A 21359-nucleotide genomic window follows, 5' to 3' on the forward strand; every position below is an offset into this window, starting at 1 on the left:
GCCATGGCCGCTGGGCCTGCGCGTCCGGAGCCTGTGCTCCGCGGCGGGAGAGGCCACAATGGTGAGAGGCCCGCATACCGCAAAAGAAAAAACAAAAACAAAACAGAAAAAAACCAAGCGCTTAGGAATAAATCTGACAAAATGTATGCAACAACTGTACACTGAAAACTTCAAAACATTGCTGAAAAATTAAAGATTGAAATAGAGAGATATACCCTGTTCACGAGTCAGAAGACTCAATATTGTTAAGGTAACAACTCTCCCCAGTTGACGTAGAGAGTCAAAAACAGTACCAATCAAGTTCCTAGCAGGAATGTTTATTTTCAAATTGACAAGTTATTTCTAAAATTCATAGGGAATTAAAAAGGATGTAGAATACAAAAAATAACTTTGAAAAAGAATAACAAAGTTGAAGGACTAACATTTTCTAATTTCAAGACTTAGAATAAAGCTACAGTAATAAAGACAGTATGGGAATAGCTTAATAAAAGACAAACAGATCAATGGAACAGAATACAGGGTCCAGAAGTAGATGCATATATATATGGCCAACTGATACTTAACAAAGGTACAAAAGCAACTGAGTGGAGAAAGTATGGTCTTTCCATCAAAAGGTATTGGAATAAATATCCATATGCAAAAATGAACTCACCTCGCACCCCATACAAAAATAAACTTACAATGGATCATAAATCTAGAAATAAAACCTAAAACTGTAAAACCTCCAGAAGAAAACATAGGGGGAAATCTTTGTGACTTTGGGTTAGGCAAAGATTTCTTAGATACAACACGAAAAGCACAGTCTATAAAAGAGAAACTAGTAAGTTATGCTTAAGCAAAATTTAAAACTTTTCTTCAAAAGACACTGTTAGAAGACTGACAAATGGCATATTGGGAGAAAATATTTCCAAAGCATATATCTGGATAAAGGACTGGTGTTCAGAACAAAATAAGAACTCCTACAGCTCAATAAAAACACAGACACTCCAATAAAAACAGAGGCAAAAGATATGAACAGACAGCTCACCAGAGAAGGTGCACATAGAGCAAAAAAACACAAAGATGCTCAGCATCATTAGTCATTAGGAAAATGGAGTCAGATGCTACTGTACACTCATTAGAATGGCTAAAATTAAAGAGACTTAGCATACCACGTGTCGACGAGGGTGTGGAGCAACTGGACCTTTCATAACCTGCTGGTGGGAATGGGAAGTGGTAGAGCCACTTTGGAAAACAGTTTGGCAGTTTCTTAAAAAGTTAAACATACATCTACTATAAGTTACCCTCATTCCCCTCCTAGGTATTTATAATCCCAACCCCGTGTCCGCAAAAAAAAAAAAACAAAAAAAAAAACCCAGTACATGTCCGTACAAAGACTTGTATGTAAATGTGCAGAGCAGCTTTATCTGTAGTCATCAGTAACGGGAAACCACCAACAGGTGGATGATTAAATGAACGGTGGTCCGTCCACACAGTGGTATACTCCTCAACAGTAAAGGGATGAACTATGGGTACACACGACAACATGGATGAATCTCAAAATCATTAGGTTGAGTGTAAGAAGCCAGACAAAGCAGATCACATGCTGTATGATTATTCCATTTATATAAACCTCTAGAAAATGCAAACTCATTTAGAGTGACAGAAAGTAGACAAGAGTTGACTAGGGACCCGGGTGGCAGGAAGGAAGGGTTGCAAAGGGGCAGGAGGGAACTTTTGGGGGTGAAGGATACTCTCATTATCTTGATCATGGTGGTGGTCTTACAAGTGTATAACTATGTCAAAAACATTAAATCTTACACTTCGATTATGTGCAATTTTGCGTACATCAAGTTAAAAAACAAATTAATCAGCAGGATATTAAGTATATGATGTCATCCTTTTTTGAGAAAGTGCATATAGGTGTGTAAAATCCGTATGGGCAGTAAATACCTGTCAGGTTATCAATCAGAAGTAGGATTGTGGGGAGGGGTCTGGAGGGCTTTATTTGGAACATGGGATTCATTTCTGTACCGTTTCAGGTTGTTCCAAGCAATGGCATTTCAGTTGTCAACTGTTCACAGCATGAGCAGAGTATCGCCCCTGACAGGCCCTGCAGTTCTAGCGCCTCGGCCGTGTGAAGGAGCCTTGTCTACACCAGCCTGCCATGTTCGCCTTACCATCTTGTGTATCAAGTAGAAGTCCTTCTTGTAGGCACAGAACGCCTTCTTAAAGAGCCTCTTCTCCATGGAGGTCCAGATGTCCGAACCTATTGGAGAAACAGCCAAGAGGAGGAAGGCTGTTTCTCCTTCTGGGACCACAGCCACGGCTGAAGTGCAGACTCCCCTCCTTTTTCAGGCCACTGAGCGCCACTTATATGCCAAGATTTCTGCTAAGCCCCTTACTTGCTTTATCTCACACAATCCTCACAAAAACCTTAGCAGGTAGGGGCTATTACCATCCCCACTTGACAGGTGCAGCAACTTGAGGCTTCCTCTGGTTAAGAGACTTGCCAAGGGCAGCCGTGGGCCCCTGGTTGCCTGACTCCAAGGCTGGAGTGCTCAACTGGGAAACCTGAGCCCACCCCAACCTGGCACCCCCCTTCTGGCCAGGAAGAGCCCACGAGGGAACCAGTGGAAAGGGGAAGGTTGGATCCAACTAGAGAACAGCACCCACTGAGTCCCCCAGAGAGGACGGGCCCTTCTGGGAGGGCAGGTGTAGGCCCCAAGAGAACTCCGGGAGGCACGTGCAGAGCTTGCCATGGAAAGTGACTGGCTCGCAGGGGCCTCAGCCAGGCCAAAACCACGCGGGCAGCCACGCTCGTTACCTGTGTAGTGATAGTTGGCGAGAGGGTGAGTCCGTGGCTTCTGGGGTCCTCTCAGTAACAGGGTCTCCAGGGCAACCTGGAACGAGAGGAGTGGTGGGCAACTCTCTGAGGGAGGGAAGGTGAGGTAGAGGCCCGCCTTCATTCTTTCATCCATTCAGAAAATATGTGCAGCCCTCCCTAAAGCCACCCCTACCCCAGGGCGACTCAAAGTGTGGTCGGTCTGTGGACTGGCCACCAGCTGTGAACCACTTGGGACACATTGCCTACAGCACTAAGCGGACTGTTGAGTGCAGCTGACGTTACCTTTTTCATAGCAAGATTTACTTGATGACGAAACAGTGTGTGGACTTATTCTGGCACAAGCTCCTTATTTCTTCAGGGAGCAGCATTTGGAGCGGCACTGCCCCCGCCCTACCCCATGTTATGGTCCTCATAGCACTCATCATTATCTATCACTTTTAAAAAATGTATTTCATGTGCTCACTCTCCTAAAATGTAAGCCCTGCAAAGAGGGGGCATTTGTCTTGCTCAACAGCATAACCCCGGTCAGGACTCGCTATGCAGTTTGCAGGACCCCGCGCAAAATGGAAACACGGGGCCCTGTGCTCAGAAACTATTAAGAATTTCAAGATGGTGGCAGCAGAGCATTAAACCAAGAATGGGCCCCTGAGCTGGCCCCAGCCTGATACCATGACATCACCAGGTATCAGGAGGACCCAGTAAACGTGTGCTGATTACTCTGCTGAGCACCCACCACGTGCCAGCCACTGCCTCTCAGCTTGAGAAAAAGCACCATGTAGCCCTGACTCTTGGGTCTCCAACTCGGGTGACGTGACTTCCTCTCCCACTACACACAGTTGGACTTCTTCATTGTCTAAACTTCAGGGTTGTGAGGAGGGTCCTTGGAGGAGGCAGAGGCATTTCTGTTGCATCAGAGGTTTGCATACACCATTTTTAATCCAAAAGTCAATGTTCAGTAAATAAACCAGATTAATGCAGGCCCTGAGTTGGTTCTGCTAGGCACCGCCTCCCCAGTGCTGCGCTGAGATGAGGTAACGCTGGAGGAACCCTGGTGCTCTGCTGTCACCCCAGAGAAATAACTGATTGAGCCCGTATGTGTGCATTTCCCCTACGTTCAAAAGGACACCACCAGTCCCAAAGCGACCAGGGAGAAGGGTGGGTGGCCAGCCTTTGGTTCTCGTGAGCTGCAAAGCCCCAGGTAGAAGGCACGTGTCTTGCGCCTAGAGCCCCTGGCCCTAAGAGAGCAGGGAGCTTCCCACAGCTCCTCTGAGCACCCCCCTCGCCTGCACCGCACCTGGATGTTGCCCTGGGCTTCATGCAGGCAGTGCAGAGCGAGCTCCAGGTTGGTGCCCCCGCCCGGCATCACGTTGGAGCAGGCCAGGTTGCAGAGTTCGGTCACTGTTTCCAGCAGGCAGCCCGGCAGCGAGAAGGAGAGGAGACACAGAGGGTCAGCAAGTGCCAGAGAGGAAACCTCCCCAACAGCACAGATGGGGTGGGGGGCTCCTGTCACCATCTCCCTCACCTCTCTGTTACAAGCAGGCTGAGGGAAGGGAGGGACAAGGAGGATGGGCAGAAACCCTGCTCCTGGCACCTGCTCTGGATGGCCTGGCCAGCTACTGGGTGAGAGGAGAGGTGGGGCAAGGGACTGCAGCACAGCAAAGCAGTCCTGCGCTGAAGGCCAGCTCTGCCCACCCCACCCCCGCCTGGGGATCACTGCTTCTTGGTCAAGGTGAGAACTGGGAGGAGAAACCCCTTGGACATGGAGGAGGGCTCTCAGGAACCTGGCCCCAAAGTCTCAGTCACCTCTATCCTGCGTCTTCGGGTTGGTCATCACATCTCCCCATGGCTTCCAGACCAGAGTAGCTACATGCTCGTCACTTCCAGCCAGTGATCTGTCCTGGAGCTCTGGGATCTCAGCCTGAAACTGGCTCCCTATGTTGATGTGTCTGAAATGAGGCCACACACACGGACATAAAAGGCATATGTGTGTGACCAAGATGGGAAATACAAGAGAGATGTGCGGTGAGCCCTGCTCACCAGGGCTGTGGAACCCACCTTTTGGCCATCTCTCAGACACAGGGAGTGCTCATCAGCCCAGTAGACACGCTCTGGTATTCCAGAGACCTCTTGAGGGATACTTCCTTCCTTCCTCCAATTTGCTTTATCGCCAGATTTCTGGCTTCAGGCGTTTGGGGTCTAGGACAGGGGAGGTATGTGCTGATACCTGGCATTCTGCTGTATCCAAGGTAACATCCAAGCTACAAAACAGTATCTCACTGCGCCATCACCAATTCTATCTAGAACCCCAGGGTGCTGGGCATTCTGTCTGCAGACATCCAACTATGGTATGTCTGGACAGAAGGAATATTGGGGAAACACCTGGAGAAATCCACCACTTCTCTCCTAGAGAGGTTCTGGGTCTAGACCTGACTTTCCCGTGATGAAGGCTCCCTTGGGAAAAACCGACACTGGAATGCAAGGAGGGTAAAAGCATCCCCACATTGCAAGGACCCTCAGGTTCTAAGTCTGTTCCAACTCACGGTTCAGTGCTGATCTTGCTGTTGTCCTTCACCACACTGATGCCAAAAGAGCCGTCCATGTGATCTGGAAAACGCCCAAAGAAGAGGCTCAAGGAGACTGGCTACAACTGACCCATGAGGCCCTTTTTGCCTGCCTTTCCAGAGCAGCTAAAAGCAGGCTCTTCAAGATTGCATGGTATACACACACTACTGTATATAAAATAGATAATCAAAAAGGACCTACTGTATAGCACAGGGAACTATACTCAATACTCTGTAATAACCTATATGGGAAAAGAATCTAAAAAACAATAGATATGTGATTATGTATAACAAAATCACTTTGCTGTATACCTGAAACTAACACATTGTAAATCAACTCTAATCCAATATAAAATTGAAAATTGGAAAAAAAAGATTGCATGGTATGGAGTTTCCTCAAAAATTAAAAGTAGGACTACCATATCATGCAGCAAACCCACTTCTGGGTATTCATCCAAAAGAACTGCAGTCAAGACCTCAAAAAGATATCTGAACTCCCATGTTCACTCCAGCACCATTCATAATAGCCAAGATGTGGAAACAACCTAAATGTCCACTGACAGATGAGCACATAAAGGTAATGTGACATAAACATACAATGAAATACCATTTAGCCTTAAAAAGAAATTCTGCAATATGCAACAACATGGATGACCATTGAGGACATTATACTAAGTGACATAAGCCAGTCACAGAAAGAGAAATACTGCATGACTCCACTTATATAACGTATCTAAAGTAGTTGAATTCATATTGATAGAATCAAAGAGTGGAATAGGGGTTACCAGGGGTTGGGGCAGTGGGAAATGGGAGGTTACTAATCAATGGGCATAAAGTTTCAATTAATCAAGCTCTAGAAATCTGCTGTATAACATTGTACCTATAGTCAACAATACTGTATTGCACACTTAAATATTTGTTAAAAGGGCAGATCACAGATTAACTGTTCACATCACAATAAAATAAAAAGATTGCATGGAAGTGGGATAAGACTTCTGAAAAAGTAGAGTAAGGAACTCGGCAAAACAACAGATTTACTGACAAAAATCATTAAAAAAAAAAGAACAGTAAGCTAAAGTCTGCAAGTTGTCCTAAAGGCATACAGCATTTTAAGAAATACTCATTCAAGAAAATCTACTAAATCTCGGGAAGAACAGTGAGAGTCTGTGGCACTGGAGCCATGGCCCACTCCCTTACCCACCTAGCCCCCAGCTCTTTGTAAAGGAAGCTCTACCCAGGTAGGTGCAGCCAAGGAGATGGGGGCTTCTTCTTCCCCTGGCTCCCATGCTTAAAGAATTAAAGTAAGATAAAATAAAAATTTCTCATCAAAGAGAAAATGCCATCAAGAGATGGAAATTATTTTTTAAAAAGATACAAATGTGGACTTCCCTGGCGGTCCAGTGGTTAAGACTCCACGCTTCCACTGCAGGGGGCATGGCTGTGATCCCTAGTAGAGGAAGTAAGATCCTGCATGCTGTGCGATGCAGCCAAAAAACAGAAGAACCAAATGGAAATAGTTCAGGGGTTAAAAAAGTACAATAACCAAAATAAGGCTCAACAGTAGATCTGAGCTGGCAGATGAAATGATCAGCAAACCTGAAGATAGAACAATGGAGACTATGAAATCTGAAGAACAGAGAGAAAAAAATATAGGAAAGTGAAGAGAGCCTCAGAGAAATGTGAGATGTCATTAAATGCAACAATATATATGTAGTGGGAGTACCAGAAAGAGGGGAGAAAGGGACAGAATATTTAAAGTATTAATGGCTGAAAATTTCCCAACGTTGATGAAAAACAATATGTATATCCAGCAAACTCTACAAACTCCAAGAAAGATTAAACACAAAGAGCTCTACATCCAGACATAACATAGGCAAAATGTGGAAAGCAAAAATAAAGATAAGATCTTGAAAGCAAAAAGGGAAAAACAATTTGTTACATACAAGGGCACTACAGTAAAATTAACAGCTAACTTTTTAAGAGAAACGATGTAGGTTACAAGGCAATGGGATAATATATTCAAATTACTGAAAGTAAAAAAGTGTTAACCAAGTATCTTATATTCAGCAAATTATCTTGCAAAAATGAAGGTAAAATAAAGACACTCCCAGATAAATAAAAACTGAGGCTACCTGTTGCTGGCAGACCTGTCTTACAAGAAATATTAAAGGTGAAATATTATTCAGCCCGCAAAAAGGAACAAAGTACTGATACATACTGCAACTTGGATGAAACCTAAAAACATCATGCTAACTAAAAGAAGGCATTCATAAAGGACCACATACTGTATGATTCCACTCATATGAAATATGCAGGATAGCCACATCGATAGAGACAAAGTAGATTAGTCGTTACCCATGGCTGGGGACGGGGAGGATGGAAAGGAGGGACTGCTAATAAGTACAGGGCTTCTTTTGGGGATGATGAAAATTTCTGAAAACGGATGGTAGTGATGGTTGCACAGCTCTGTGAATATACTAAAAACCATTGAATTCTATACTTTAAAGGGATGAATTGTATGGTATGTGAATTATATATCCCTAATAAAAATAAATAGTAAAGGAAGTCCTTCAGATTGAAAGCAAATGACATCAGATGGTAACTTGAATTCAAACCAAAAAAAAAAAAAAAAAGCGAAGCGCTAGTAAATATGGGTAACTATAAAAATCAGTATGATTACATATTTCTTTTCTTTTCTTAAGTGCCTTAAAAAATAACTGCATAAAACAATATGTATTGTGGGCCTCTAACATATAGAAATATAATATATGTGACAGTAACTGCACAAGGAGCACAGCTGCATTGGAGTAAAGGAATATCACCTCAGACAGTAACTCAAATCCACAAGAATAAATGAAGAGATCAGAAATGGTCAGTAAGAAGGTTAATATAACAACCTCTATAAATCATGCTTGTTTTCCTTTATTCTCTCAGTGTTTTTACACGAAATAAAAGTATATAAAGCAAGAAACATGACCAGTAAGGTATTACTGGGTCTCTCACATATAATAGCAAAAGAGTTAGAAGGAAGAGAGCTAGATAGGAGCAGTGTTTCTATATTTCATTGTTAGTGAGTTATTACACATCCTAACAGATTCTGATAAGACATATATTTTAAGTCCTAGAGCAACCACTAAGAAATGACTAAGAAAAAGTGAAAAATTAACAGAATTAAAATGTTACACAATACAAAAGAAAGCAGGAAAGGAGGAACAGAGGGAGAAAAAGACATGTAACATATAGAAAATAGAAAGCAAAATGGCAGATGTAAATGCAACCATATCAATATAACAGTAAACAAGAATGGATTAAACAAACCAAGCCAAAAGGCAGAGTTTCTAAGACTGGATAAAAAAACACATGATCCAACTAATGGTGTCTAGAGGTAACATGCTTTATTTTCAAAGACACAAATAGGCTGAAAGTAAAAGAAGAGAAAAATATATACCAAGAAAACAACAACCAAAAAAGAGAATGGAATGACTATACTGATGTCAGGCACATTAGACTTTAAAACAAAAAAATATTACCAGAGATAATGATAAAATTATTGTAGTAATGACAAATGAAGTCACAATCACATCATAATGGTAAAAGGTCAAGCCGTGAGGAAGATGTGACAATTACAAACATATACACACCTAAAAACAGAACCCCAAAATACACCAAGCAACAAACGACAGAACTGAAGGATGAAATAAACCATTACAAAATAATAGTTGGAGATTTCAATACTTTCAACAGTGGATAGGGCAGCTAGGCAGAAGATCAACAAGGAAATTGAAACTAACTAGACAAAACAGACAAAATACAGCATTCCACCAAACATCAGTAGAATACATTCTTCTCAAATTCACATGGAACATTCTTCAAGACAGACCGGATTCTAGCCCATATAACATGCCTCAATAAGTTTTAAATTTTAAAATAAATTTAAGGGAATTCCCTGGCGGTCCAGTCATTAGGACTCCACGCTTCCGCTGCAGGGGGCATGGGTTCGATCCCTGGTGGGGGAACTAAGATCCTGCAAACCACACAGCACAGCCAAACAAATAAAAAAAAAATTAAATAAATTCAATTGAAAAAGAAACAAAGTATGTTCTCTGACCACAAGAGAATTAGATTACAAATCAATAAAAGGCAGCAATTTGGAAAATTCACAAATATGTGAAAATTAAGCAACACACTCTTTAATAGTCAGTGTGTTAAACAAGAAGTGGAATGATAAATTAGAAAATACTTTAGCTGAATGAATATAAAAACACAACATACTAAAACTTACAAAATGTAGCTAAAGCAATGTTCAGAAGGAAATCTATAGCTGTAAAATGCCTGTATTAAAAAAGAAGAAAAATCTCAAATCATTTATGGTCAACTGATTTTCCACAAAGGTACCAAGACAGGGCTTCCCTGGTGGCGCAGTGGTTGAGAGTCTGCCTGGCGATGCAGGGGACATGGGTTTGTGCCCCGGTCTGGGAAGATCCCACGTGCCGCGGAGCAGCTGGGTCCGTGAGCCATGGCCACTGAGCCTGCGCGTCCGGAGCCTGTGCCCCGCAACGGGAGAGGCCACAGCGGTGAGAGGCCCGTGTACCGCAAAAGAAAACAAAACAAAACAAAGTACCAAGACTATTCAATGAGAAAAGAACAGTATTTTCAAGTGCTGGAAGAACTGATACATACATGCAAAAGAATAAATTTGGACTCCTACCTCATACAGTATATAAAAGTTCACCAAAGATTGATCGCAGGCCTAAGAATAAGTTGGACTTCATCAAAATTAAAAACTTGTGTACTGCAAACCATATCATAAATAAAATGAAAGGACAACCCACAAAATTGGAGAGAATTTGCAAATCATATATCTGATAAGGGGCTTGCATCCAGACTATATAAGGAACTGAGACAACTCAATGATAAAAAGATAAGAATTCAATTTAAAAAATGGGCAAAGGATCTGAGCAGACATTTCTCCCGAGAAGATATACAAATGGATAATAAGCACATGGAAAGATGCTCAACATCGTTAGCCATCAGGGAAATGTAAATCAAAACCACAATGAGGGGGCTTCCCTGGTGGCGCAGTGGTTGAGAGTCCGCCTGCCGATGCAGGGGACGCAGGTTCGTGCCCCGGTCCGGGAGGATCCCGCTTGCTGCGGTGCGGCTGGGCCCGAGAGCCATGGTCGCTGAGCCTGCGCATCCGGAGCCTGTGCTCCACAACGGGCGAGGCCACAAACACTGAGAGGCCCACGTACCGCAAAACAAACAAACAAACAAATAAACAAACACCCCACAACGAGCTACCACTTTACACCCACTAGGATGGTTATAATGAAAAAGACAGATAAGAAGTGTTTAGCAAGGATGTGGAGAAACTGGAACTTTCATACAATGCTGGCGGAAATTTAAAATGACCCGGCCATTTTGGAAAACAGTCCGGCAGTTCCTTAAACGGTTAGACATAGTTACCCTTTGACCCAGCAATTCCACTCTGAGCTGTATACCCAAGAGAAATGAGGACTTATGTCCAAAAACAACTTATACATAAATGTTCTTAACAGCACTATTTGCAATAGCCAAAGGACGAAAACAACCCAAATGCCCCTCAACTGATGAATGGATAAATAAAATGTTGTCTCTCCAGAGAATGGAATATCATTCATCCATAAAAAGAAATGAAGCACTGATGCATGGTACAACATGGATGAACCTTGACAACATTATTCTAAGTGAACAAACTAGACACAGAATGGCACATATTGTATGATCCCAAGTATATGAAATGTCCAGAATAGGGAGACCCATAGAAAAAGTAGGTTGGTAGACTGGTGGTTGCCCAGGGCAGAGGAGCTGGGGGCTACAGGGCCTGTGTGTCACCGCTCGTGGATATAATCTTCTGGGGTGATGAAAATGCTCTAGAACTAGATTGTGGGATGGGTGTACAATCCTAAGAATACACTAAAAAATCACTGTACACTTTAAATGGGTGATTCATATGGCATGTGAATTATACCTCAATAAAGCTGTTTAAACAATTACTCGAAAGGGCAGGCAGAATGGTGGTTAGGCTAAATTGCGTCTATTTTCTTTCTGGCTACAAAATTATAAGCACCTAGAAGGCTGCTGGTCCCAGATGGTCCTGGGATAGTTCTGAACAGCAACAGGACACCCAGACCAGACCCAAGCGTAGGCCAGAGGGAATGGCTGGACCGAATTCTACAGGGGGCGGGGGTCTGGCCCCCCACAGGCCTATCATGGGGTGATCAAGCTCACTCACCAAGCATGGCGCTGATGAGCCTGTCGGGACGGGCCCGGGCAGATGTGGAACACAGAGTGTTGAAATACAGCCCAGAGCCCTCCCGGATGGGGCTGAGCATCGGGGGCGGCGTGTAGGCAGGGCACTGGGACACTCCCTTCAGGAGACGGTCCACCAGGAACACGGGCGAGCACAGGCAGCTCTGGCGGCATCCTCCCGGGCCCGGCTCCCCAGACATGGAGGGCGGAGGAGGGATGAGCAGTGCCTTGGGCCGTGGGAGCTTCTTCCGCTTCCTGTGTTGGCTGCTCTCCTGTCTCTCTCTTCCCCGTCCTTCTCCTGTCCCTGGAGAAGAAGAGACTTCAGAACCACAGGGGTCACCTGAGGCCACCGGCCCCACAGCTCAGTCCTCAAGATGGCCTGAGACTGGGAAAGGGTACTGACCAGCCAGACGCACACCCAGCATGGCCGTGCAAAGAGTCCTCAGCACAGGAAGCCGGGCAGGGCCACCACGCCTGAGCCAGACTCCAGACCCTAAGCCGGGCGATGTTTGAGGCTGGGGCCTTCTCAGGCACCCACACCCCGCAAGGAGAGGCCCTCACTCAGACCATTTTGGAAACTCATGTCCGTTGTTAAAGTGACTGGCACTTAAAGTGTGGGGGCCAGACGGATGCAACAGCATGACAAAAGGAAAACCTGTTGCCCTCAAAATGACAGCAGCTCCTGGGAGACAAACAGTGGGCTCCATGCACCCCGTACCCGAGTCCAGCATGGACTTCTCCAGGTGGGGTCTTCCAGCACAGGCTGAAGAGACGACGGCTTGAGCTTGCTACACTCTCTCTTACCTCCACGCAATCTCCCCTCCTCTCTGCCCATCTTACCCCTCCTCACCCTCCAGCTCTCAGCTGCAACACCCCCTTCCTCAGGCAGGGTCTCTGGTGCCCTCGGGGCTCCTACAGCTCCCTCTCCCAGCCCGGCCCGTTCTGGGTCGTCAGTGTCCGGGGATGGGTCTATCTACCCCGCTGGGCTGGGAGCCCCAGGAGACGGAGGCAGGCCTGTTGTGGTCGCTGCAGTGTCCCCAGCCCTGCCCAGCACAGGGCCAGGCACAAAAGAAGTTCACTGGAGGTTGAATGGATGAATGAACACGCAAATCAAGCTCTTATGGAGTCAGGATTTGGGGGCTTTTCTCACAGCTCCCACTGGCAGCTGGAAAGCAGCTGGAAGGAAGTGCACCCACCTTGCTCCCCGGGGGATGGTTCGCTGGAGCCACAGGCACCGACACAGGGACCACCAAAGGGGCGGCGGTCATGTTGTCCAAGGACTTCCTGGCTCTCGGGGAACTCTGCCTGTCCCCCTCCGGCCTCAGCACCTGTCTTCGTGGCTTGCAAAACTCCATGCCACACACCTACACACAGAGAAGAGCCAGCCCTTTAAGAGACACAGTACGTAGGGAGAAAGGGGCCTCTCCAGAGCAGCACAGCCCTGACTCCCGGCCCCCAGCCAGGCTCCCCGCAGGAGGACGGCTCCATCCTGAGATGAATGGCAGCTTCGAGCCCCTTCACCTGCGGCTCCTGCTTCCCTCGAGGTGACGGCCACTGGTCGCTGTGAAAACACATGTGGCTGCTCAGCCCTTTCTCGGTATAAAATATCTGGCTACAATTCTTGCAGACGTAAATGCTCCTTGGCTCTGCCCAGTCTGTGGGAACACCATTGTGCTGGTTACTGTGGGGAAGAAAGGGAGAATGGGACTCTGTCCCCAAACACTGATCCTCTGACAGATTTGGACGAACCCTAAAGAAATGGAGATGATGCCCCCGATTCTCTGTGACCTGGTGCTCGCCCCTTCAGCAGTGAAGCATCCAGAGCTCGCTCACCCAGGGCTAGCACAACAAAGCCACCAGAGGATTCCCGAGGGGCTTCGGAACTTACCAGCCACCCTCCACGTTCTCCTCCTTCATCCGGTGCGGGAGCCGGTAGATATTTCCGCCCTGAAGACGAAAATACATCTGAGCCAACATAAAAGAAATGAGATGCAAGAGTGAAAACTATAAGACTTGGAAGAAAACACAGGTATAATTCTTGGTGACCCTGGAGTAAGCAGTGGTTTCTCGGATGACTCCAAAACCAAACAAAAGACAAACGTATTGGAGTTCATCAAAACTTACAACTTCTGTGCTTCAAAGGACATCATCAAGAAGTGAAAGAACAGAATAAGAGAAAGAAGTTGCAAATCATGTATCTGATAAGGGACTGTATATTTCTGTATCTGTGATACATAATGAACTCTCACAGCTCAAAAATAAAATCACAACCCAATTTAAAAATGGGCAAAGACTCTGAAGAGACACTTATCCGAAGAGGATATACAAATGGCCAATAAACACATTAAAAGATGCTCAGGATTATTTGCCATCGGGGAAATGCAAATTAAACCATAATAAGATTATCATTTCCCACCCACTAAGGTGGCTGTAATCAAAAGAACCAACTGGACAATAACAAGTGTTGGTGAGGATGCAGAGAAACTGCAGGCCTCATACACTCTGGGTAGGGATATAAAACAGCACAGCTTTTTGGAAAAGTCTGGCACTTCCTCCAATAGAATTACCCTAGAGCCCAGCAATTCCGCTCCTAGGTATTTCCAAAGAGAAATGAAAACATATGTGTAAACAATAATCTGTACACAAATGTTCATAGCAGCGTTATCACAATGGCCAAGAAGTGAAAACAACCCACATATCTATCAGCTGATGAATGGATAAATAAAATACGGTGTATCCATACAATGAACAACTTACCAGCGATAAAAAGGACTGAAGTTCTGACCCATGCTACAGCACAGAGGAACTCTGAGAACATCATGTGAAGTGAAAGAAGCAAAAGACACAAAAGGCCACGCAGCATTATGATTCCAATCACATGAAGTGTCCAGAATAGGCAAATCCATGGAGACAGAAGGTAGATGCATGGTTACCAGGGGCTGGGAGGGATGGAGAGATTGTGGGTGACAACCAAGGGTGTCGGGTTTCTTTCTGCGGTGATGAAAGTGTTTTGGCAAAGAGTGGCAATGGGTGCACAACCTCGTAAACAAACTGGATGGTGCACTTCAAGATGGCGAATTAGATGGCACGTGAATATTAAAGCTGTGAAAAAAAAAAGAGGAGGAGGTAGCTGTGGTGCGACAGGAAGGATGCTGGACCTCGGAACATCACGAAGAGACGTGGCCGAGCTCTCTGCGACCAGGACCTCATGGGCACGATGTGGGAGGACCCAAGCTGCTCCACAAGGGCGGACCGGCGCCAGGCCTGCAGCAAGGGCCAAGTCGGACTTATGGACCTGTGATTCACAACCAGAATAGACACAGCATTTCACGTACAAATATCAAGGGCAAAGGAGCTCTGCCTTTACATTCTCTGAAGAAGTGAAGGAGGCAAATCCAAAAGGAAGCGAAAGGCAGAAAGAAAGCAAATAGAAAAAGGTTAGTGAAGAAACATGATGCAAAGTGTCTCTGACAACTCTAAAGCCCTGTTCTGTTTTGTGTGTGTGTGTTGCAGGGTGGAGGGTGATGGGAGGAACCATCACTTCTCTGGACCTTCATTCCCCCCTCTGTAAACAAACTGCATCTGAGGATTTGCTGAGGTTAAATACAGTGCCTGGACAAGTCAGAAACACGGACACAGGTAAGGACGAGACTCTGCCTCCCGCATGGTCAGCTCCCGTGAGAGGGCCCTGGTACCTGGATCCTGTTGAATATCGTCAGCTTGGACTTGGAGTCCCAGGGAGGATCCGCTGGAGGCCCGGCCGACGATGAGAATGAGGCCATGGCTACCTGGCTTGGAGAAGCCGCACAGCACATATCCATTTTCACCTTCTCCTTCCGGAAGCCTGAAAAGTGCTGGGCCCTGGAGTTGCCAGAGATGAGCCTGTATCCTCGGCCCTTGGAGCAGGCCGGGCCCTCTTCACCTTTTGTGGCCCTGGAAGCCATGCAATTCTCAGCCTGGGCCTGCTTCCCTGTGAGGTGGGCTCTGGATGGCTCCTCTCCTCCTAACTGGGTCTGACGCAGGGCCCCGGGGGAGAAGATGTCCCACGGGCCCAAGGTCCCTTTCGAGGATCTCAACTGCTTGGCCAGAGAGATGTCTGGCTTCCCAGGAGGGTCCAGGGACGACACTGTGAGGGCAGGTGGAGCAGCAGCCACTTTTGGTCTTCCCTTTGTGTCCTGGCTCACGCTGCTGGGGGAGGCTTCTGTGGGGAAAGCAGGTTTGGATTTTCTACTGCGGGTTAGGGATCCCTCTGGCTCAGGGTTCACGGGGCCAGCATGGAGAAAGTCAACAGTGGGCGCCATAGGCGGGGGCTAATGTGGCCACGGCCCCTGCAGTGACTTCAGGGCAATTTGCTTGCCGTCGGGTGTGGGAAGCTGGGAGGAGGCGGCGGCACCTGGGTGTGGGAGGAGATCCGCTGGGATTTGGTGATCATCTGGAACACCTGCATCTGCTCGTGGCTCACCAGAGACTCCTGAGACCTCAGGAACAGCTGCCGGAAGAGCGGAGTGGCATCGGACGGGAGGCCGCTGGACTTTGGGCTGCCCTGGGGGACAGGCTCACCAGGGTTCTGCCGCGAGGAGTCGCAGTCGAACTTGCGCCTCTTGGAAGCCCAGGCCTCCCCTGGTGCCTTCAGGAGCGTGAGAGGGAAGGGCGGCCTCCCCTGGTGCCTTCAGGAGCGTGAGAGGGAAGGGCGGCATGGCCTCCAGACAGGTGCCCCGACTGGGTGAGGGCTCCCCCGCAGGGGAGTCGCTGCTGAGCCCGGGGCCAGGCTCGGAGCCCTCCCGGGACGACACTGCCGAGGGCTTGTGGACGACAAACATACTGTTTCCTTTGCTCTTAGGGCAGCCCGACAGGTTTCAGAGCCACTGGAAACTGTGGCTTGATGGCTGGGAACTGGCGGGGACAGTCTGGCTATGGAACAGAGGCAGGCAGGCGGGCAGGGGAGCGCCCTCGGGCCAGCTCTCCAGGGATGATGGGGGCTGGAGCAGGGGCAGCTCCGGCTCAGCTGGGTTGGGCCGCTGTTCTCCGCTGCCCACGAGTGGATGGCTGTGAACACGTCCGTGCCCGGCTCCTTCCGTGGGGGACGGGGCTCCTAGGGAACCTCAGTGCCCAGGGCTCCTGGGGCCGCCGGGGTGCTGGCTGGGCCCCAGAAGGAGGACCCTGACGAGGGAAGGGAGGAACAGGCCGTGTTCCTCCCTTCGCCGCTGTCTGAAGGCCCTCCCGGGGCTGGCCCGGGAGAAGGGATCTTCTGGCAGACGATGCTGCTCATGATACAGGACAGGAGGTCTCGGTTGGGCAAGAGGGAGCTGGGGAATGGGGTTTCCGGGGACACCAGGGACCACAGGCTCGCGGGTGCGGGCTGGCTTGCCACCTCGTGCGTATGGGGTGAGTTCCCGCAGGTCTCCTCCTCCGGGGGGGGGGCTCCTTGAGGATGCACAGGCCGTGCTGGACCTCGTAGTGCCGGTGCAGGGAGTGGTAGTCGCTGTAGCTCTTGCTGCAGCCCTGCTCAATGCACACAAAGGGCTTGGTCTTCTGGTGAGTGAGCGTGTGCCCAGTCCTGGAATCACATGAGGAGAAAGTTAGTGGGTGTCTTGGCGAGGGTCACTAACTGCAGGAACCCAGGTGTGTCCCCAGGGGGCAGTAGCATCGCAACTCAGAAACTGTGCTCAGACCCTATGAGGAAAGACCCCTGCTACGGCCAAAGCCCTCTGGAAGGGGGAGCTCTTGCCCTCACCCCTAAGCAAACCCCTAATCTGAGATTAAAAAAATCAGTGGGAGCCAAGTCAGAGTTCCCCAAAGTGGGTTCCTAAGGAACACCAGTCTCCAGAGTTGCTCCCTGAGGACTTGGGCTCAGCTGGCAAATAAGTTTGGGAAAAACACTCTTTACTTCTTGGAGGTTCCTAGGAGCAAACTGAAAAGCCACAGAGCAGATAAGGAGAGATCTGTTGAACTTTCCATGTCTCTCAAACTTATTTGCCCACAAAACCATTTTTTTAAATAGACCCGTTTAGCATCCCCGAGAACCAGAGAACCAGAGTTCTGAGAACGCACTTGAGGAAATGCTAACTTGGGGATGATCCTTCCTTGAACAAAGAGTCTTTGCCTTCCCACAGGAGTCCTCTAGACAGTGACCTGGGAGCCCCACAGCAGAAAAAAAAAAAAAGAAAAAGAAAAAGCCAAATTTGCCTATAATTTCTGCAAACATAAACGAATGCAAGTATGTATTATATTTACATCATACTTATATCTGCATTAATATATTATAAATATAAACAAATGGGTAAATCACCCTCTGGGTTCCCAACAATCCTACTCCGGATGGTTCTAATCAATGGGACCCAGTAAATAATGAAACCCTTTCCCAAACGTGGACCCTTGGCCTCCATCTGAAGGAAGCAGCAGAGAGGGCATCTGGAGACCCACTTTCTAGCCCTGTTACCAGCTTGTGACAGGAGTAAATCATTTCCCATCCTTAATGGCGAGAGGGGAGAGGATACAATGAAAGCGGGATCCATCGAAGCGTCAGTAAAGGCTGGGCGAGCTGTAAACATGCAAGGGATCGACCTCTCCCACGTACCAGTCTCTCAGTTTGAAAGTCTGTCTCTCCTCCCTCGGCAGCAAGAAAAGCTTATCATTTCTAAGACATGAAGAACAAATGGAATTCTGCTCCTCTTGCACTGATCCTGCTTTGTAAAGTCAAGTTTAAACAAAAACTGAGTTAATAAAAGGGGGAATTAAAAACGGAAAAAAAAAGAGTGAACACTCCATTGCCATGTTCTAGAAACAGGCATCTCAGAACCCCTTATGCCCTGGTGTTATCCCAACATATATTCCTCATGGAGTGCATATCTGTTCTGCTCAGACACCTACCAGGGACTCTGAAAAGTTCTCTACAGAGTTAGCCAAACTCCCTCCATGACAAAATAGCCTCTGGAGTGTGTTTTTAAAGCACAAGGGTCCTGTCTGCAAATCGCAGCAGCATTCTCCTCACTGGAGTGAATCTGGAGGCTGGGGAGGGCGGGCTGTCCAGGGCAGTGTAGGCCCTGCCCCCCACAAACACTGGCCGTGGGAGGAGAACAGGTTGCACACACCTGGGACACCTGACGGTGGGGGGCGGTGCAGGTGGATGGGAGGGGATGCAAAAGAACCAGGAACACGCCCAGCCCCCAGCAACCCCCTGAATAGACGTCCCGACCAGACTCCTACATACAGGTGGTCCTGACGCTTAAAGGCCTTGCTGAACATTTTGCACACGTGTCTCCTCTCCTGGCTGTGGGTCAGGTAGTGCTTGCTGAGAGGACTGGCGCTGCTGAACACCTTCCCGCAGAGGCTGCAGTCCAGGAGTGGGTTCTGAGGGGACCTGTGCTGCCGCTTTCCTTTCCTTGTGCTCCCAGACGTGGCCCTGTCTCCTTCGTTAGCCTCTTTGGGCACCTTGAACACGCCTAGCCCCAGGTCTAGACAGAGGGAGAAAGCACAGGTTATGACATCCGGGGACATCGGAGCCCAGGCGGAAGCACTCTACCACCCTCGCACCAACTTCAGCAGCCGAGTCCAACTCAGGGAGTTGGCCAAGAACCCCAACTTCAGCAGCTTCACTCGCAGAGAAGACCAGGCTTAGCACCAGGTGAGGGGGAGAAGGGACCCTGGTCAGGCCACTCCTCCAGGGCAGCACCCAAGCTTCAAGCCACACTTGGGGCGTAAGGGAGGGGACAGCAACAGTCTGAGTGCTTCCAGGACAGAGTGACTCGACAGGCAGGACTTCATGACAGTAACATCAACAGCACACTTGCAAGTGCAATCCAGAAATGCACAATGCAAAATCTTAGAAAAGTTTAAGTCCTTTCTCCCAGCCAATTCCACTCTGGGTTTTTAATTAAGGAAATTAAGGCAGATCTGTACAAATTAACGGAGATCTTGCAGTGAACTGCAAGCGAGTTAACTGCAGCATTGTTTTTCCTGGTGAAATGTGAGAAACCACCTAATAACTGACACGAGGGCAGGTGGGTGACTGTATTCTGGTCTCAATGGTCTATGGCTCAGGCATTTAAGATACAACTGTAGGAAAATATCTGATGACGTGAAAGGATGTTCATGCCATACCACTAAGTGCTGTGCCACTAACAAGAGGATTGCTGAAAAACGGAATGATCTAGTCTTTAGAAGGGACAAATAAATTTGAATACAAACAAACAGAATGGGATTCATTGGTAGCATCATGGATCAACTTAATTTTCCTTTTCCTGTATATCTGAATTTTCCATGTTTATGTACTTCTTGGGTAAATGATAAAAGGTATTTCCACGAATCACCTCATCAGAGGAACAGGTGAAGAGGCTGGGAATGTCCATGTGGGAGAGGGAGATGTCTTCAAGTAGCTGAAGGGCCAGGATGTGGAGGAGGGAGCACACTGCTTCTGTCTTGCTACAAGGGGCAGAGCTAGATTTGATGAATAAAAGGTAAAGAGAGGGACTTCCCTGGTGGCGCAGTGATTAAGAATCCGCCTGCCAATGCAAGGGACATGGGGTCGGGCCCTGGTCCAGGAAGATCCCACATGCTGCGGAGCAGCAAAGCCCGTGCGCCACAACTACTGAGCCTGCGCTCTAGAGCCCACGAGCCACAACTACTGAAGCCCACGCGCCCAGAGTCCGTGCTCCGCAACAAGAGAAGCCACCTCAATGACAAGCCCGTGAACCGCAACGAAAAGTAGCCCCCGCTTGCTGCAACTAGGGAAAGCCCACATGCAGCAACGAAGACCCAATGCAGCCAAAAATAAATAAATAAATTTATATTAAAAAGATGTGTAAAAAAAAGTATAGGGAAGCTGATTTTAAATCACTAGAGACGTAAGGACAGTGGATACAAGACCTAAGAACTCTGCAGGCTTGCTGCTGTGTTCCTAGCTCCTGGGATTCCCATTCCTGTACTCGTAGGCACACAGTAACTATTGGATGGATGAATCATGGAAGAGTTTTCTACCCCTTAAGATGGATTAGACTGCCTCACGTGATAGCAAGTTTAAAAACTGCCCTTCATCTAGGATGCAGCAGAGGCTGGACCCAAGAATCCAACAGGTCAGGGCGTGCATACTGCACTAAAGGACCCCAAATGCTAATTCTCTGTGGCTGAGATGTAGCTTGAGAGACACAGCAGAAAGGAACCTTGACTCTCATCCCAACTCTGTCTCTGGCCATTTGTCACTTAACCTGTCTGGTCTACATCTTCTTCATACGAAAAGCTGCTGTGTTGAGTGGTCGAATGATTCTAACAGTTTAAATGAGGGAAAATAGGACTCCCATGTAGGAAAGTCCTTGCCTTGATAACTTACTTTTAAAATGTTCATTAGAGGACTTCCCTGGTGGCACAGTGGATAAGACTCCGCGCTCCCAATGCAGGGGGCCCGGGTTCGATCCCTGGCCAGGGAACTAGATCCCATATGCATGTGGCAACTAAGAGTTCGCATACCACAACTAGGGAGCCCGCCTGCCACAACTAACACCTGGTGCAACCAAATAAATAAATAATAAGTATTATTTTTTTAAAAGATGAGTATTTAAAATAAATAAATAAAAATCAAATCAAATCAAATCAAATGCTCATTAGGACCTCCCTGGTGGCACAGTGGTTAAGAATCCGCCTGCCAATGCAGGGGACACGGGTTCGAGCCCTGGTCTGGGAAGATC

At 47.5% G+C, this 21359-nt stretch overlaps 1 protein-coding gene and 1 pseudogene across 16 annotated transcripts in view; one reads left to right on the forward strand and one right to left on the reverse strand.

Moving 5' to 3' along the window:
* Window positions 1–21359, forward strand: part of LOC309794496 (BRD4-interacting chromatin-remodeling complex-associated protein-like) — an 85273-nt gene that overhangs the window by 62576 nt on the left and 1338 nt on the right. For 14 of the 15 annotated variants that reach the window (XR_014292078.1, XR_014292079.1, XR_014292080.1 and 11 more), the window contains one exon: window positions 2022–3805. The exons of the other annotated variant lie outside the window; for it this stretch is intronic. Coding sequence is in view for 3 of the 14 variants with exons in the window: in XM_082606060.1 (XP_082462186.1) it covers window positions 2022–2120 (99 nt within the window). In the remaining 11 variants the exon portion in view is untranslated. Of the gene's footprint in view, window positions 1–2021; window positions 3806–21359 lie in introns of those variants that run through there. 15 annotated transcript variants of the gene reach the window in all.
* LOC309794490 (zinc finger protein 541-like) overlaps window positions 1–21359 on the reverse strand; it is a 36536-nt pseudogene that overhangs the window by 2108 nt on the left and 13069 nt on the right. Inside the window, exons 3-13 of the transcript in view lie at window positions 18890–19133; window positions 15375–17236; window positions 13568–13626; window positions 13201–13360; window positions 12876–13043; window positions 11663–11983; window positions 5368–5431; window positions 4631–4773; window positions 4122–4225; window positions 2807–2882; window positions 2160–2248 (exon numbers count right to left, since the gene is read on the reverse strand). The product of the transcript in view is annotated as a zinc finger protein 541-like (transcript). The remainder of the gene's footprint in view (window positions 1–2159; window positions 2249–2806; window positions 2883–4121; window positions 4226–4630; window positions 4774–5367; window positions 5432–11662; window positions 11984–12875; window positions 13044–13200; window positions 13361–13567; window positions 13627–15374; window positions 17237–18889; window positions 19134–21359) is intronic.

This window comes from Mesoplodon mirus (genome assembly GCF_964341445.2).
Source record: "Mesoplodon mirus genome assembly, chromosome: 19".
Lineage (NCBI taxonomy): Eukaryota > Metazoa > Chordata > Mammalia > Artiodactyla > Ziphiidae > Mesoplodon > Mesoplodon mirus.